Raw genomic sequence first — 18,977 nt, forward strand, 5'->3', positions numbered from 1 at the left:
TCCCGCGCGGCGAAAGTTGGTTCTGTCTCGGTGCCAGTGATGACAGGGTGTTGGTTAAAAGGAGGCTATTTGAGGGCCTGCAACCAACCTGTCTGGATGCTAGACACACTGGACCTACACCTGGGGTTGTGGTCTGGGGTGCGATTTCGTACGGCAGCATTACCAAAAAAATGGCTCTGAGCACTATGGGACTTAACTGCTGAGGTCATCAGTCCCCTAGAACTTAGAACTACTTAAACCTAACTAACCTAAGGACACTACACACATCCATGCCCGAGCAGGATTCGAACCTGCGACCGTAGCGGTCACGCGGTTCCAGACTGTAGCGCCTAGAACCACTCTCGTGGTTATCCCACACACCCTGACTGCAAATTTGTACGTTAGTCTGGTGATTGGACCTGCTGTGTTGCCATTCATGAACAGCATCCCAGGGGGTGTATTCCAAAAGGAGAATACTCGCCCACATACTGGTGTTGTAACACAACTGACATGTTGTGTTTGCCTACTCGATCACCAGATATCTTTCCTATCGAACACATATGGGACATCATCGGACGACAACTCCAGCGTCATCCACAAACAGCATTAACGGTCCCTGTATTGACCTACAAAGCGTAACAGGGGTGGAACTCCAACCCACAAACTGACATCCGTGACCTATAAGACACAAATTACGCACGTTTGAATGCTAGCATTCAACATTCTGGCGGTTACACCGATTGTTAATGGACCTGCATTTCCCATTTGCAATGCCTTATATCGCGTTTACATTAACGTGTAATCTTGCAATGTTAATCGCCTAAATATGTTACCTAGAGTATGCATTGCCGAAATTTCATCTTTCTACATTAATTAGTTTTTGTGTTAGTACATTTGATGAACTAGCTATATCGATTACAATCTCCATTTTGTAGGCAAACACCAAACGGTGGAAACCAAAGTAGGAGTACGCTTCCCACAAAGCAGCCCCACGATGCTGCAGTGAGTCAGCGGTATCGACCGCCATTATCAGAGGTTTGCATGTGCCGAGGACACCCGTCCACCAAAATATGCTTCATGTTTGCGCCGAACGAACAGAGATTGTGGTGATACTGCTTCTGTGAGCTGTGTGTGGCCAATTCCGTATCGGATTTCATATGAGAGGTTTAAGTAAATACTCATCGGTTCCTCCCGACAGCATAATGTGAGAGATAGGAACACTGTAGAAACAGATTGGCAACAGCGATGAAAGCTAGCTCCTCAATAAAAGACTTCTTGTTATTAAGTATGACAGGGAGTTTCTGAAGAACGTTCCCCGTTTAAAAACGAGGGAAAGAGAGACTCGAATTACTTCAGATGTTATGGTACAAAAGGATCCTGAAAATCTGGCGAGCATGTATGAATACGAGTGGGCGAGTTATGGACACGGCGGCTGCCTGCCGAACTATATCTGTCTGAGTGTAGTGAGGCGACAGAGAAATCTAGTGGTGGTGGTGGTGGTGGTGGTGGTGGTTTGATAATCTGGGACGTTTTTTTCTCGTTTAGGCCCTTAGTACTGGTTTTTACCGAAAGAAAAGTATGTTTAACAATGAATTGTTTCCTAATCTGTGGCAGCCGTTTGTAATTGAACATTTTCTGTCCCAAAGTGATTATGCTCCAGTCAACTGTTGCACCGAAGTACGAAGTAGCTGACGCGCTGGCCTGTGCAGAGACCTAGACTGAAGCTGTCGAAAATCTTTGATATGAACTGCAGCATCGGTTCAGTACTAGATCAAATTTCCCAAGGCACGACTTGTAGGTTACTAAGCCAATTACGCCCATACTGAGAAATACGTGCGTCGTGCTAAATTATTAACGATAACGTGCACCACAGTACCAAGGAGTAAATTGCGATTCAAACTCATAATCAAGTGTATTCGCAGTAAAGTCCTCCTAATGAAAGAAACGTTTCTCCGAGAAGTATTGACACTGTTGTGAGTAAATTTATTTCCTTGGTTTTCATCTTTATCTACATCTACATGACTACTCTGCAATTCACACTCGCAGAGGGTACTTCGAAATACCTTCAGATTATTTTTCTACCGTTTCACTCTCTACCAGCGCGTGGGTAAAATGAACGCTCCAATCTTTCTGTACGAGCCCTGATTTATTACAATGAGCCTTTCTCCCTATGTATTTTCACATCCAAAGGAGAATGTTAGCGACTGAAATTTAGTGAAAAGATCTCACCGCAATGAAAAACACATTTTCTAATGATTGCCACCCCAATTCACTTATCATATCCGTGACACTTTCTCCGCTATTTCGATGTAATAGAAACGAGCTGCTCTTCTTTGGACTTTTCGACATCCTCCTTTCAATCTTGTCTGGTAAGGATTCCATATCACACAAGTATACTCTAGCTGAGACGAACAAACGTGGTGTAGGTAGTCTCTTTAGTAGACCTGTTGCATCTTTTAAGTGCCCTGCTAATAAAACGAAGTCTTTCGTTTGTCTACCCCACAACATTAACTATATGATCGTTCCAGTTTAACTTCTTTATAATCATAATTCCCTGGTATTTAGTTTAATTGACAAGCTTTTGATTTCTGTAATTTATTGTGTAACAGAAAATTTAAGCCATTTCTTTTCGTGCTTATATGGATAACCTCTCACTTCCCCTTATTCAGACAAAATTGCCACTTTTTGCACCATACAGATATAGTGTCTGTCATTTTGCAACAGATTTTTATCTCCAGATATGACTTTTAGACGGTAAGTGACAGCATCATCTGCAAAAAAAAAAATTAGAGGGGGGGGGGGGCGTATGCGAACTTGCAATACTTTCAAAAAAAGTTATAAAGTCCAAAGTTTTCAAAAATACGTAACTAAATTCGGTACAGTTATTCAGGAATGTCATATGGATACGCACAAATCTTTTCATGGTTGTCGATGTTACACGTTTTCGATCATAACCAGTTGAAATTTTTTTAACAAGGTGAGTACAAACGTTTCTTTTTTGAAAATTTTGTCAGAAGGAAATTAACGTATTTTTCTAGAGAGTTAGACATACCAATGTTACAAATATCTGTTGAACAGAATTTGGTATCTTCTTTTGCTATATTTTTAAAGCTCTTTAAATTTCTGTGAAAAAAAATCACCAAATCTTAGGACTTTCTCTTACGTAAATGGCTTCCTACTGTAGCAAATGGTAATTCCTTCCACAGAATGTTTCACTACGGTACTGACTAACAGCATGCCGAAGTTAAGTGCTATAATGTCAGTGGTTTGAGAGGAAAAGGTACAAGAGTTGCCAAAACATAAGTTCGGAAAACCTGAATCACATATTTGACAGTGTTAGCATCAGGCCTTGCCTTATCTGAGTGAAGTAGAGCAAACCATATGCATTCTCCTCTTCATCCTCAAGCATTTTTTTCTTTCCTTAGGTTAACGTGATTTTGAAACTGAATAACAATAAGGTCAGCAGAATCAGTTCTCCTGTTATCAGTTTCCATCAATATAGACGGCGTGAAAGGTCCTGGATCAAAGCCTAGCCTCCGTAGAGTCGATAGTCTGCCAGGATTAGCACAGTTAAAAACTAAACAAGCCTTATACGCTAAACAAATGTTGTCTTGGGGCATAGTTTTCCATGAATACACTTTTATAGAAGTTCTGGATCTGCTTAACACCGAATTATTCCCACATTATTGCCGCATAAAACTGGAAGAAAACACCACAGGAATAAATAATATGACGAAATACAGAACAACAAGGGTGCGTGGCCCCCTGCAAGCTTTTGTTAATTGTCATTTTTATCCCACGTAGAAGTGGAATTCGAACGTAATATTCAAGAATTGAAATTTCAATACTCTGTAGTAAATGAAGGTTCAATAAAAAAATGTTCACAATTTTCGTCGCTTTTGCTTACGTCCTACCTTAAGAGGGCTGCTCAGATTGTCGCCTAAATCGATTAAGTTGATTACGAACAACAGAGGGCCTACAAGACTTTCTCGGGGAGCGCCAAGTGTCACTTCAGTTTCTGTCGGCGATATACCGTCGATTACTAAATACTGTGACCTTTCTAACAGGAAATCACTAATTCAGTCGCACAACTGAGAGGATAATCCATATATGTTCATATGTGTGTGAAATCTTATGGGACTTAACCGCTAAGGTCATCAGTCCCTAAGCTTACACACTACTTAAAATAATTATCCTAAGGACAAACACACGCACCCATCCCCGAGGGAGGACTCGTACCTCCGCAGGGACCAGCCGCACAGTCCATGACTGCAGCGCCCTAGACAGCTCGGCTAATCCCGCGCGGCGATAATCCATAGACACACAATTTGACTAGAAGTTGGTTTTCAGGGACGGTGTCAAAAGCATTCTGGATAGCTAGAAAAATAGAATCAATTTGTGATCATTACGTCGTGTGAATACAGAGCTATTTGTGTTTCACGATAACGATATTTTCTGAATCCGTGTTGACTGTGCTTCAATAGACGCTTTTCTTCGAGGGAACACGTTGTTTTATACGTGTTCTTAATCGTTTATCAGAAGATCTACACTACTGGCCATTAAAATTGCTACACCACGAAGATGACGTGCTACAGACAGGAAGAAGATGCTGTGATATGCAAATGATTCAGAGCGTTCACACAAGGTTGGCGCCATTGGCGACACCTACAACGTGCTGACATGAGGAAAGTTTCCAACCAATTTCTCATACACAAACAGCAGTTGACCGACGTTGACTGGTGAAACGTTGTTGTGATGCCTCGTGTAAGGAGGAGAAATGCGTACCATCTCGTTTCCGATTTTGATAAAGGTCGGATTGTAGCCTATCGTAGCCTATGGTATCGCGACATTGCTGCTCGCGTCGGTCGAGGTCCAATGACTGTTAGCAGAATATGGAATCGGTGGGTTCAGGAGGGTAATACGGAACGCCGTGCTGGGTCCCAACGGCCTCGTAGCACTAGCAGTCGAGATGACAGGCATCTTATCCGCATGGCTGTAGCGGATCGTACAGCCATGTCTCGATCCCAGAGTCAACAGATGGGGACATTTGCAAGACAACAACCATCTGCACGAACAGTTCGACGACGTTTGCAGCAGAATGGACTGTCAGCTCGAAGACCATGGCTGCGGTTACCCTTGACGCTACATCACAGACAGGAGCGCCTGCGATGGTGTATTCAACGACGAACCTGGGTGAACCAATGGCAAAACGTCATATTTTTGGATGAATCCAGGTTCTGTTTATAGCATCATAGTGGTCGCATCCGTGTTTGGCGACATCGCGGTGAACACACATTGGAAGCGTGTATTCGTCATCGCCATACTGGCGTATCACCCGGCATGATGGTGTAGGGTGCCACTGATTACACGTCTCGGTCACCTCTTGTTCGCATTGGCGGCTCTTTGAACAGATGTGTTACGACCCGTGACTCTACCCTTCATTCGATCCCTGCAAAACCCTACATTTCAGCAGGATAATGCAGGACCGCATATTGCAGGTCGTGTACGGGCCTTTCTGGATACAGAAAATGTTCCACTTCTGCCCTGGCCAGCACATTCTCCAGATCTCTCACCAAAATGGTGGCCGAGCAACTGGCTCGTCACAATACGCGAGTCACTACTCTTGATGAACTGTGGTATCGTGTTGAAGCTGCATGGGCAGCTGTACCTGTACACGCCATCCAAGCTCTGTTTGACTCAATGCCCAGGCCTATCAAGGCCGTTATTACGGCCAGAGGTGGTTGTTCTGGGTACTGATTTCTCAGGATCTATGCACCCAAATTGCATGAAAATGTAATCACATATCAGTTCTAGTATAATATATTTGTCCAATGAATACCCGTTTATCATCTGCATTTCTTCTTGGTGTAGCAATTTTAATGGCCAGAAGTGTATAATGGCCCATTCCCAGAACGGACGCGTACATATGTAAATTATCGTGAGTGCAGGGTAAATGCCCAGGTAAAAAATGTTTCTGAATCGACAAATTAAACCTGTTCACATGAATCACAAGCTCTGTGTAACTGTGCGGCATTGGCAGCCGTAAGCACTGGTCTGTAGACGGCATGCGGTGGTGACACTCACTGAAGGCAGCAGAGATGACGTAGGGCACCACGCCGCCCTCCCAGCGCCGCGTCGAGCCGTCGCGGATGGCGGCGTTCCGGTTCTGAAAAACACACACCACACAGCGGGCTCTCAGCACTGCGACACTGCTAACACACTGACCAAAGACTCCAAACACTCATCTCGAAGGCACGTCATTCATGCCAGGTATCCAGAACTGCTATCGTGGCTCACAGTCGTAATAAATTATGGCAACAGATCCAGGGCTCGGTAAAATACACTCCGGCGACAAAAGTCATAGTACAGAGATATGCCCATATACAGGTGGCGGTAGTATCGCGTACACAAGGCATAAAAGAGCAGCGCACTGGCGGTACTGCCATCTGTACTCAATTAATTCATGTGAAAAGATTTCCGACATGATTATGGTCGCACGATGGGAATTAACAGACTTTGCACACGGAATAGTAGTCGGAGCTAGACGCATGGGTCATTCCATTTCGGAAATTGTTAGGGAACTCTGTATTCCAGGTTTCGCAGTGTCAAGAGTGAGCCGAGAATACCAAACGTCAGGTAATACTTCTCACCACTGATAACTCAGTGGCCGACGACTTTCTCCTAACGAGCGAGAGCAGCAGCGTTTACGTTGTCAGTGATAACAGACAAGCAATAATGCGTGAAATAACCGCAGAAATCCATGTGGGACGTGCGACGAATATATCCCTTAGGACAGTGCTGTGAAATTTGGCGTTAATGGGCTATGGCAGCAGACGACCGACGCGAGTGCCTTCGCAAGACAACGCCTCTCCTGGGCTCGTGATCATATCAGTTGGACCGTAGTCGACTGGAAAATCGTGGTACGGTCAGATGAGTCCCGATATCAGTTCGTAAGAGCTGATGGTAGGGTTTAAGTGTGGCGCAGACCCTACGGAGCCGTGGATGCAACTTGTCAACAAGGCACTGTGCAAACTGATGGTGGCTCCATAACGGTGTGGGCTGTGTCTGCATGGAATGGATTAGGTCCTCAGGTCCAACTGAACCAGTCATTTACTGGAAGTGGTTATGGTCGACTGCTTACAGAGCATTTGCAGCCATTCATATACTTAATGGTCCCAAAAAACGATGCAATTTTTATGGCTGAGAATGCGCCATGTTACTGGGACACATTTGCTGGCGACTTGGATGGAGGACGTTTTGGAAAATTCGAGCGAATGATTTGGCCACCGAGATCGGAAGACATGAATCCCATCAAACAGATATGGGACATACTCGAGAGGTCAGTTTGTGCACAAAACCCTGCAATTATGGACGGCTCAATAAGTCTGCAGGGGACTTACAGCGACGTCGAGTTGCTGGACTACGATGGGCAAAACGAGGTCCAACAAGATATCAGCAAGTACCCCATGACTTTCGTCAGCTGAGTGTTATACAAAAATGCACTAGTATGATGTAAAATCAACTCCTCATAGCTATCAGCATAGTGAAGGGATTTTTGGCTGATGTCGTAATGGGACTTCAGACTTGCTTGATGTTTTGCTGTGATCCAATACAGTCGTAAATTATAACTTTAAAATCATAGTTTTGTGGAGGTTTAGGTGCTCATCTCTCATTATTACGTGCATCAAACAAATCTTGGGGGATGAAGTTCCTTTTCCAGAATCTGTCAGTGAATGTGCTTACCTAAAGTGTTCTCATAGGCCTGAGGAGCTTCCTTTCCTTTCAATGAGACCGTAGAACGGCTGAAACTCATAGATGATAGCGAACAGTGCGATAGCGCATTCATAGGAGCAAATTACAAATTACTGTAGCAGGTAGTCTCGACTTTGTGCACACTGCACGACTTATGTCTACTCCTGACATTCACTTTGTTTCGCATATGTTTGGCAGCAGTCCCAACGTACGATTTTTTTTTTTTGGGGGGGATATTCCCATCTTATTATTCCGATTCACACTGTGTTCTGTAGATACAAGTTAACTCATATGTCGCCTTCTTGGCATTATACGAGGAGACTTCAGAAAGTAAGTAAAACATGTCGTCCCACGCAAACACCGTAGGGCAACAGGAATAGCGCACTGTCAGAAGAGAGTACATATTCTGCGTTTCCTGTAGACACAGCCCTGTTGCGGTACGGATAACAGATGTATCACAACGTGCGACTGAAGCAGGGCGTCAATGGAAATGTACTACAAAGTTGGGACTGTACGATGCTTGTGAGAAAGATGTCTAAATTTCACACACAATCACTGTGAAATTCGGGCGTTACGTGGACCATATGCAATGTAACGCCCAATCGCAGTGAAATGGCGCCAATATTTAGACATGGGTGATATGGAAAGAAAGGCCATACACATCGACCACAGACGAAAATATGCAGTCAGTTGAGATGATGAAATATTCGTATGCCATATTGGCTGGGAGACACCACCTGGAACGTTCGGCCACCTTTTAATGACGCCACTTCGCTGACTTTCACTTCGATGATGACGAAATGATGATGAGGACAACAAACACACACACACACACACACACACACACACACACACAGAGAGAGAGAGAGAGAGAGAGAGAGAGAGAGAGAGAGAGAGAGAGAGAGAAACGCTAGCCACAAGACCTCGAACATCCGACATCGAGGAAACGATTCGCGTCAGTCGCGGATTTTCCAGTAGTGAGAAGCTCCGCACTGCGGTTCTCGAATGACTGTGTCGAAGCAGTGGAGTTCTATCGTCGAGGAACTGAACGTTTGACAGAACGTTCTGACTGATAATCAAAATATCCACGGGTATGCTGCCGGTCTATAGTGTCCAACGGGCACAATATTTCGGCGATCAAACATGTCGCCATCATCAGGTGAACTGACGGACTGAGCTCCTGTGAACGTACCGGCACGGAGATCCGTACGCTATGGCTGCTCAGAGGGAACTGGGTTCGGTCGCGGCGGCGGCCGATTTAAATACCCTCCGCCCGCGGCGCGCTCCCTCCGCCGTCCGCGCCCAGCGCCACGGTCGCGCGGTGGAACAGCTTGCGACGGCGTCTGAGATGACGTCGGTGTGATGGCTCTGTCCGCCGTGGTCGTCACAACTATACGTCTGCTCGATTTACTCTTGATTAACCCGATCGCTGGTTCCCAAACCTTGCTAAGATTATAGCCACAGTCCCGGTTTATGAGGTCGTCATTGGTGCGAATTTCGATGGCCTCTCTAACAACGCTGTCCCAGTATCTCGACGTCTGTACCAGAATCCTCGTGCGGTCATACTCCATGGCGTGATTTTCCGACAAACAATGTTCAGCGACCGCCGACTTGCTCGGATACATCAGTCGAGTGTGCCTCTGGTGTTCACGGCATCGATCCTCGACGGTACGCATCGTCTGACCAATATACGACTTGCCACATTGACACGGAATCTGGTACACGCCGGCCTTCCTCAAACCGAGGTCATCTTTGGCGCTCCCCACCAGTGCACGAGTTTTATTTGGAGGACAAAACACAGTTCCGACCCGGTGTTTCTTCAGAATGCGGGCGATTTTCCCCGAGAGTGCGCCTGTGTATGGAATAAATGCAGTGCCTACCTCCTCCCTCGTGACTTCATCCATCTCAACAGGTTGTGCTGCAGTGGTTGGGCGGAGAGCACGTTGAATCTGCCACTCTGAGTACCCATTTTTTTCGAAATACAGTTCTCAGATGTTCCAATTCCTGGGGTAGACTCTCTGTGTCAGAGATAGTGCGCGCCCTATGTACTAGAGTTTTAAGTACCCCATTCCTCTGTGAAGGGTGGTGGCAGCTGTCTGCATGCAAATACAGATCAGTGTGCGTAGCCTTCCGATACACCCCATGACCTAGGGTGCCGTCAGCCCTTCTCTTGACCAAGACGTCAAGGAAAGGTAATTTACCCTCCGTTTCAGTCTCCATAGTGAATCGGTTTGAGGAAGGCCGGCGTGTACCAGATTCCGTGTCAATGTGGCAAGTCGTATATTGGTCAGACGATGTGTACCGTCGAGGATCGATGCCGTGAACACCAGAGGCACACTCGACTGATGTATCCGAGCAAGTCGGCGGTCGCTGAACATTGTTTGTCGGAAAATCACGCCATGGAGTATGACCGCACGAGGATTCTGGTACAGACGTCGAGATACTGGGACAGCGTTGTTAGAGAGGCCATCGAAATTCGCACCAATGACGACCTCATAAACCGGGACTGTGGCTATAATCTTAGCAAGGCTTGGGAACCAGCGATCGGGTTAATCAAGAGTAAATCGAGCAGACGTATAGTTGTGACGACCACGGCGGACAGAGCCATCACACCGACGTCATCTCAGACGCCGTCGCAAGCTGTTCCACCGCGCGACCGTGGCGCTGGGCGCGGACGGCGGAGGGAGCGCGCCGCGGGCGGAGGGTATTTAAATCGGCCGCCGCCGCGACCGAACCCAGTTCCCTCTGAGCAGCCATAGCGTACGGATCTCCGTGCCGGTACGTTCACAGGAGCTCAGTCCGTCAGTTCACCTGATGATGGCGACATGTTTGATCGCCGAAATATTGTGCCCGTTGGACACTATAGACCGGCAGCATACCCGTGGATATTTTGATTATCAAATACGCCGGGAGAAACTCAAGAATCACGTTCTGACTGTTGTTTACACAGACTTTGTGACTATTTTAAAAAATAATGCCATGTGTGTGTGTCATTTTGAAGTGTAGTGTAGCATTCAATAAAATTTACATGGCCTGTTATAACAACGTGTAACTTACATTTTGGACTCTCCTCGTACTAACTAAACGCAAGGATCATTGTAATACGCTCTTGTCTCCACCAACAAACCTAGCTTTTATTCAATTATTAGCAGGCAAAGTTGTCTCATAGAATTTTGACGGTATCACTACTCTCGACTTCCCTAGACAGCCCAGGTAACTCCTGTACATTTGAGACTGCTGTCGCTCAGGCATCAGCTGAGCGGAAATATTGGTTAGTCTTGGAAGTCTGCAAGGACCGACATGCCGTTAGATCGTCACAGTGAACACAGAAGTATTGGCAAATCCAGTGATTGTTGGCCATCACTGATAATCTCCAGACAATGTAATTTCCAGACAATGCAACATAACACCAACCATGATCCAGATATGGAACATCACAACCAGGGTCCTCAATTTTCTTTGTCCAGTCCCTGCGCTTTGACATTTAACATTACCTCATGAAGCGGACACTTGTTCACAGTCGATACCATATACGGGTAAGTACTGTAAAGGTAGTACGCTAGGAATGAATGGAGCAATTTTTCTCACTGGACACTGAGTGCACGTGGGCTAACGCACACCTGCCCCTATAAACAAAGTACCACCTTTTGTTTAATCTCGTCAGTGCGCTCATATGTTCAAGATCTGCAAACAGAAAGGATGGTTAGGGTTTAACGTACGGTCGACGGCGACTACACAAGGATAGAGCGTGAACTCTTCCTTGTCCTTTACAACAGGAAACCCAAATAATTCTATATCTTAAAGCAACATATACATTGAATGGCACTGAGAAACGGTCACTTCGACTATAAGCATGCAAGAGAAACTCTTGGGGGGCAGTCTTTTGCTGGACACGGTTATTGAGAGGCATGTTAGTTTGTGGAATGAGTGATGAAACTGTCGCGTATGGACTTAAAAAAACTTCTGCTAGTTGGCTAGTGCTGGACTTTTCAATATTTTCGGCACTCTTTTGACTACAAGAAATTCAGATAATTGCTAGGTCTTGGGACTTGGAAATATTCCAACTGCAGTTGGAATCATAAATATTTTGAGTGTTGCTGGACATGGAAATATGTTCGACTGTCACCAGACTTTGAATTATTTATGTCAGTCGTCGATCTAAGAGTTTTATGTATTTTCCATATAGATACAGAGAACAACTAATAGTAACACAGAACGTAGGGGACTGTGGCTATAACACAGGAGACAATAACAGAGAGACACGAAGAGACAACGACAACGAGCTGGGCTGAAAGAGTGAGAGAGAAAGGACAGCTGGGAGTGGATGAATATGAGCGACTTAACAGCGATGAACTGGTGTATGTGAGTTAGTTAGGGGAGCTTGTGGGAGTATGAGGTGCGTTGCGTGTTGAAAAAAGCGCGAGTATGTTAACATGCTAAAATTTTTGGAAATATTTTTAAAGGTACAGAGGAAGCTAGAATGATACAGCAGGTACCTCAATTTTCTTTTAAATAAACAGTAACACATTCGCATTTATTGTGCTTCGATAGGAGCGATTTCCCGCTTGTCTGCAAGTCTTCGAACTGCAGTAGATTCTCAAGAGTGCAATTCACGGCAGCGAATAAAAAAATTTAAACAATGATCAAGAAATAAATCAACGCAAAGAGAAAAAAGGCACAGTTATTTCTTTGACAAATCTCTCAAAGTCTCTAACCAACGCATGTCAACAAGAAGTTAATATACAGGGTGTTACAAAAAGGTACGGCCAAACTTTCAGGAAACATTCCTCACACACAAAGAAAGAAAATATGTTATGCGGACATGTGTCCGGAAACGCTTACTTTCCATGTTCGAGCTCATTTTATTACTTCTCTTCAAATCACATTAATCATGGAATGGAAACACACAGCAACATAACGTACCAGCGTGACTCCAAACACTTTGTTACAGGAAATGTTCAAAATGTCCTCCGTTAGCGAGGATACATGCATCCACCCACCGTCGCATGGAATCCCTGATGCGCTGATGCATCCCTGGACATTGGCGTATTGTATCACAGCGGTCCACAATACGAGCACGAAGAGTCTCTACATTTGGTACCGGGGTTGCGTAGACAAGAGCTTTCAAATGCCCCCATAAATGAAAGTCAAGAGGTTTGATGTCAGGAGAGCGTGGAGTCCATGGAATTGGTCCGCCTCTACCAATCCATCGGTCACCGAATCTGTTGTTGAGAAGCATACGAACACTTAGACTGAAATGTGCAGGAGCTCCATCGTGCATGAACCACATGTTGTGTTGTACTTGTAAAGGCACATGTTCTAGCAGCACAGGTAGAGTATCCCGTATGAAATCATGATAACGTGCTCAACTGAGCGTAGGTGGAAGAACATGGGGCCCAATCAAGACATCACCAACAATGCCTGCCCAAACGTTCACAGAAAATCTGTGTTGATGACGTGATTGCACAATTGCGTGAGGATTCTCGTCAGCCCACACATATTGATTGTGAAAATTTACAATTTGATCACGTTGGAATGAAGCCTCATCCGTAAAGAGAACATATGCACTGAAATGAGGATTGACACATTGTTGGATGAATCATTCGCAGAAGTGTACCCGTGGAGGCCAATCAGCTGCTGATAGTGCCTGCACACGCTGTACATGGTACGGAAACAACTGGTTCTCCCGTTACACTCTCCATACAGTGATGTGGTCAACGTTACCTTGTACAGCAGCAACTTCTCTGAGGCTGACATTAGGGTTATCGTCAACTGCACGAAGAATTGCCTCGTCCATTGGAGGTGTTCTCATCGTTCTAGGTCTTCCCCAGTCGCGAGTCATAGGCTGGAATGTTCCGTGCTCCCTAAGACGCCGGTAAATTGCTTCGAACGTCTTCCTGTCGGGACACCTTCGTTCTGGGAACCTGTCTCGATACAAACGTACCGCGCCACGGCTATTGCCCCGTGCTAATCCATACACCAAATGGGCATCTGCCAACTCCGCATTTGTAAACATTGCACTGACTGCAAAACCACGTTCGTGATGAATACTAACCTGTTGATGCTACGTACTGATGTGCTTGATGCTAGTACTGTAGAGCAATGAGTCGCATGTCAACACAAGCACCGAAGTGAACATTACCTTCCTTCAATTGGGCCAACTGGCGGTGAATCGAGGAAATACAGTACATACTGACGAAACTAAAATGAGCTCTAACATGGAAATTAAGCGTTTCCGGACACATGTCCACATAACATCTTCTCTTTATTTGTGTGTGAGGAATGTTTCCTGAAAGTTTGGCCGTACCTTTTTGTAACACCCTGTATAACCATGTTTATGTCCTGGTATGTTCACGGGCAACGAGTTTTGGTTCGGAGACGGTACTGGATTTCCGATCGACGGTTGGCGGTACGCTGTGTCGCCACCCACTCACCAATAGAACGTCCTCCGGGGAGACCCCAGCGATGTCGCCCTCGAAGAGCCCCGCAGCAAGGATGGGGTCCGGGGATCCCTCGTCCAGTGGCGGCTGCAGCAGCGCTGTAACACGACACAACACAACACATCGCGCTGCTGGCTCCGAACTCTAAGGGCTGCGCAGATAGCGAGGTAGCACCAAGCCGTACATTCCGGCCCAGGAGTATACCACGCCATTTCGAACTGTTCTAGGCAAACTTAATGAAATAAATTATGTCACAAACTGCAAAAAAGTTCTTTTGGTAGGGCGGGACCGTTAAAGCTTACGTGTTTGACATACCACTCGCAAATAATACTGTAATGTCTGTAAATATCCAGTTGAATTGGCGGAGATGAATAATTTTGAAACGTCACAATTTACGTCTGCAATCTGAATATCAGAGAGCAAGGAATGTTAAAATTTGTTTCCTCCAATGTACGACGGAGTGTGAAACGGAAAAATACTTATATGACTGTGTGTTCTTCTAAAGCGGCTAAGCACCGGCACGCACCTGCAGCAGAGGTGGCGGACAGCGCGAACTCCTCGGCAGAGATGGGCTCCCCTGGCTCGTCTGCTTCCTGCAACACACACAACAGGCACACCGATCAACAGGTCTGCTCACAGGTGACGGGCCCTGGCTAGAGTGGCGCTCTGCCACAAGTATGGGTTGGTATTTTTGCTAGAGAAAATAGACGATGTAGTAAATGGTAGGATTAATGGCAGTATTGCTAGCATTGCCAGAGAAAGAAACATACGTGAATGTATGAGGAAGAAACTGGACGGCGACTACTTCTCTTTGCCTCCTTTTTTTTCTTTTTTTTTTTTAAATATATAGTTAGTGCCTCACATAGCTCACTGTTAGTTCATTGTATATGTTATATCCTTGTTGTTGTTGTTGTGGTCTTCAGTCCTGAGACTGGTTTGATGCAGCTCTCCATGCTACTCTATCCTGTGCAAGCTTCTTCATCTCCCAATACTTACTGCAACCTACGTCCTTCTGAATCTGCTTAGTGTATTCATCTCTTGGTTTCCCTCTATGATTTTTACCCTCCACATAGCCCTCCAATGCTAAATTTGTGATCCCTTGATGTCTCAGAACATGTCCTACCAACCGGTCCCTTCTTCTTGTCAAGTTGTGCCACAAACTCCTCTTCTCCCCAATTCTATTCAATAACTCCTCATTAGTTATGTGATCTACCCATCTAATCTTCAGCATTCTTCTGTAGCACCACATTTCGAAAGCTTCTATTCTCTTTTTGTCTAAACTATTTATCGTCCATGTTTCACTTCCATAGATGGCTACATACAAATACTCTCAGAAACGACTTCCTGACACTTAAATCTATACTCGATGTTAACAAATTTCTCTTCTTCAGAAACGCTTTTCTTGCCATTGCCAGTCTACATATTATATCCTCTCTACTTCGACCATCATCAGTTATTTTGCTCCCCAAATAGCAAAACTCCTTTACTACATTAAGTGTTTCATTTCCTAATCTAATCCCCTCAGCATCACCAGGCTTAATTCGACTACATTCCATTATCATCGTTTTGCTTTTGCTGATGTTCATCTTATATCCTCCTCTCAAGACACTGTCCATTCCATTCAACTGCTCTTCCAAGTCCTTTGCTGTCTCTGACAGAATTACAATGTCATCGGCGAACCTCAAAGTTTTTATTTCTTCTCCATGGATTTTAATACCTACTCCGAATTTTTCTTTTGTTTCCTTTACTGCTTGCTCAATATACAGATTGAATAACATCGGGGAGAGGCTACAACCCTGTCTCACTCCCTTCCCAACCGCTACTTCCCTTCCATGTCACTCGACTCTTATAACTGCCATCTGGTTTCTGTACAAATTGTAAATAGCCTTTCGCTCCCTGTATTTTACCCCTGCCACCTTTAGAATTTGAAAGAGCGTATTCCAGTCAACATTGTCAAAAGCTTTTTCTAAGTCTACAAATTCTAGAAACGTAGGTTTGCCTGTCCTTACTCTTTCTTCTAAGATAAGTCGTAAGGTCAGTATTGCCTCACGTGTTCCAATATTTCTACGGATTCCAAACTGATCTTCCCCAAGGTTGGCTTCTACTAGTTTTTCCATTCGTCTGTAAGGAATTCGTGTTAGTATTTTCCTGTAGGCAGTATCTATCTTACCCCTAGTGAGATAAGCCTCTACATCCTTATATTTGTCCTCTAGCCATCCCTGCTTAGTCATTTTGCACTTCCTGTCGATCTCATTTTTGAGACGTTTGTATTCCTTTTTGCCTGCTTCATTTACTGCATTTTTATATTTTCTCCTTTCATCAATTAAATTCAATATTTCTTCTGTTAGCCAAGGATTTCTACTAGCCCTCGTCTTTTTACCTAATTGATCCTCTGCTGCCTTCACTACTTCATCTCTCAGAGCTACCCATTCTTCTTCTACTGTATTTCCTTCCCCCATTTGTGACAATTGTTCCCTTATGCTCTCCCTGAAACTCTGTACAACCTCTTGTTTAATCAGTTTGTTTAGATCTCATCTTCATAAATTCCCACCTTTTTGCCGTTTCTTCAGTTATATCCTTACAAAATGCAAATTGCGTTTTATAAGTGATGGAAATGGAAATGAGCGATTCGCGTCATTGGCTGGGAGGCCCCTTACGGAACAGGTCCGGCCGCCTTGGTGCAGGTCTTATTACATTCCACGCCACATTGGGTGACCTGCGCGCCGGATGGGGATGAGATGGTAATGAAGACAACACAACACCCAGACCCTGAGCGGAGAAAATCCCAGACCCAGCCGGGAATCGAACCCGGGCCCCTTACGACGGCAGGCCGCCACGCTGACCATTCAGCTATCGGGGCGGACAGTGATGGAAATTAGTTGATCGAGTTACTTCTGCACTTTTATGTAACCAAAGCAATTACTTTTGATGGAAGTGCAGTTTACATACAAAACATTTAAAAAAACTGTGTAATCATTATTGTTATTTTGTACTCAATGGAACGTTATTCATCACGATTAAAGGCAAGAGTTTTCTGTTATTATTTATAAATGCGAGAGCTGTTTGTGAATAACAGAAACACGTTTTATATGAGCTTGACGAGGTATGAAGCGATTTTTGATATAATTTTGTTGTGCGTTTCTTTTAAATTTTATCTTTTTTTCTTTGAGGAAATGTTTTCTAGCACTACATCATAACGTGTAATGACTTTTTTTTATTTTTGCTACAAAAGCGCTTTGTTTCACGTTACAAATAAACAATTTTCGAATAAAACCTGAATTAAACATTGAATTTTCATTTTTTTCTGTAAATACTGTTTGTTTTTAAGTAACAGACAGAAGGTTAATTGGGTAGTAGACTGCAGTATTCCTGGCTAATCTTGGATGTCTGTCTTATTTCTCTTCGCAGCTGTCCTTCCAGTGGCCACAGCATCATCCTAATCTTGCTTAGAAAGTAACGTAATGCACCAATCAATATGTTTGCGAATTGTATCATCTGCGCCCTGAATGTTTTAACTGTTCGTATGTTATGATATAACGTCCATGCATTTGCCAAGATGGGCATGGTAAGCCTAAAGAGTGCAACCGAGACACCAATTCACCAGAGAAACTGCGGGAGGGACCAGACTACGTCCGTTTCAGCTCTGTGCTTCACGTCTGTTGTACGTGGTGTGCTAAACAAGAAGCAAAGAGCGGGATAAGTGACAAAACCCTGATTGCGACTTATTCATTTTTTCTTACAACAATATTCTCATGAAACAACCTCAACAACATTTTTTACGTATTGTCTGCAGTAAGAATCACAAAACTATTGCAATTTCTTAACTTGCCTTCCTTTTATCAATAAAAATAAATATTTTATTCTGAAAAACGCAGAACGTGCTTCATGCCATACAGGTATCGGCAAAAATAGGTAAGAGCCAATGAAAGATATTTCAAGCATTTATCAGTTTTGCTAATAATAAACATTTTCAGATACACTATACTGTGATTAAATTGTGTTTAATTCTTCTTTTAATTTTATACAGCACAAAGCAGTTTTATTTGATTAACTCTTCGAAAAATGTTCTGTTACCTACTTTCTACTACGGCAGCATAGACCTTTTTTCTCTTCAACTGACAAATTGTTTTTACATTGTTGTGACGGTAAAGCAAAGTTCTTTATTATGTCAGTGGTGATCCCTTTCTGGGTCCAGTCTTCAAGATCGTTAAACACTGTTCTCATCTTGACGAAACCAGGGGCAATTTTTCCACTTCAATCAAATTAAATTTCGAAATATTTATTTTCGTTGTATTAATTTGTATATTGGCTGCTTTTTTAAAAATAAAATGTCCTCAGGCTGCAGCATAATAACCATAAATGGATTGTTAGGTGTCGCTTTCTCCATAATTTTTACGAGGTCCTTAGTTACTTGACACTCTGACATGCTTCAAGCCTCTTACATTTTTTCAATCTGGACAAAACCTGTCGTACGCTGCAGACAATTACAAAGCTTTGTGCCATATGGCCCGCTGTAGCCTGACAATTGGGCCGGCACATACCGCTCATGCTATCTGTCGTACCTCACATGCACTACTAGAAATGGTCATAGCGCTTAGCCCGATTTTCAGGTGGTCGGCACTTAGCTTGGTTTTTCGGGTATAACTAAAAAAAAGGCACTTAGCTCGTTATTGTTTTCCAGTCTACAGTTATTACATTGAATTACAGTATTTTATTGTCACAACAACCATTGCCACAGTATATTAGCATTATGGCAGTATATTAAGAAGTTATTACATATTAATTTAAAGGCGACGTTCAATTTTG

The 18,977-nt window shown here is 44.1% G+C and overlaps 1 protein-coding gene across 1 annotated transcript in view; it reads right to left on the reverse strand.

Moving 5' to 3' along the window:
* Window positions 1-18,760, reverse strand: part of LOC126108430 (hatching enzyme 1.2-like) — an 84,550-nt gene extending 65,790 nt beyond the window's left edge. Inside the window, exons 1-4 of the mRNA XM_049913680.1 lie at window positions 18,734-18,760; window positions 14,698-14,764; window positions 14,166-14,269; window positions 6,064-6,145 (exon numbers count right to left, since the gene is read on the reverse strand). Coding sequence (XP_049769637.1) covers window positions 6,064-6,145; window positions 14,166-14,269; window positions 14,698-14,764; window positions 18,734-18,760 — 280 coding nt within the window. The remainder of the gene's footprint in view (window positions 1-6,063; window positions 6,146-14,165; window positions 14,270-14,697; window positions 14,765-18,733) is intronic.
* Between the last annotated feature and the right edge of the window lie 217 nt (window positions 18,761-18,977).

This window comes from Schistocerca cancellata, chromosome 1 (assembly GCF_023864275.1).
Source record: "Schistocerca cancellata isolate TAMUIC-IGC-003103 chromosome 1, iqSchCanc2.1, whole genome shotgun sequence".
NCBI classification, from domain to species: domain Eukaryota; kingdom Metazoa; phylum Arthropoda; class Insecta; order Orthoptera; family Acrididae; genus Schistocerca; species Schistocerca cancellata.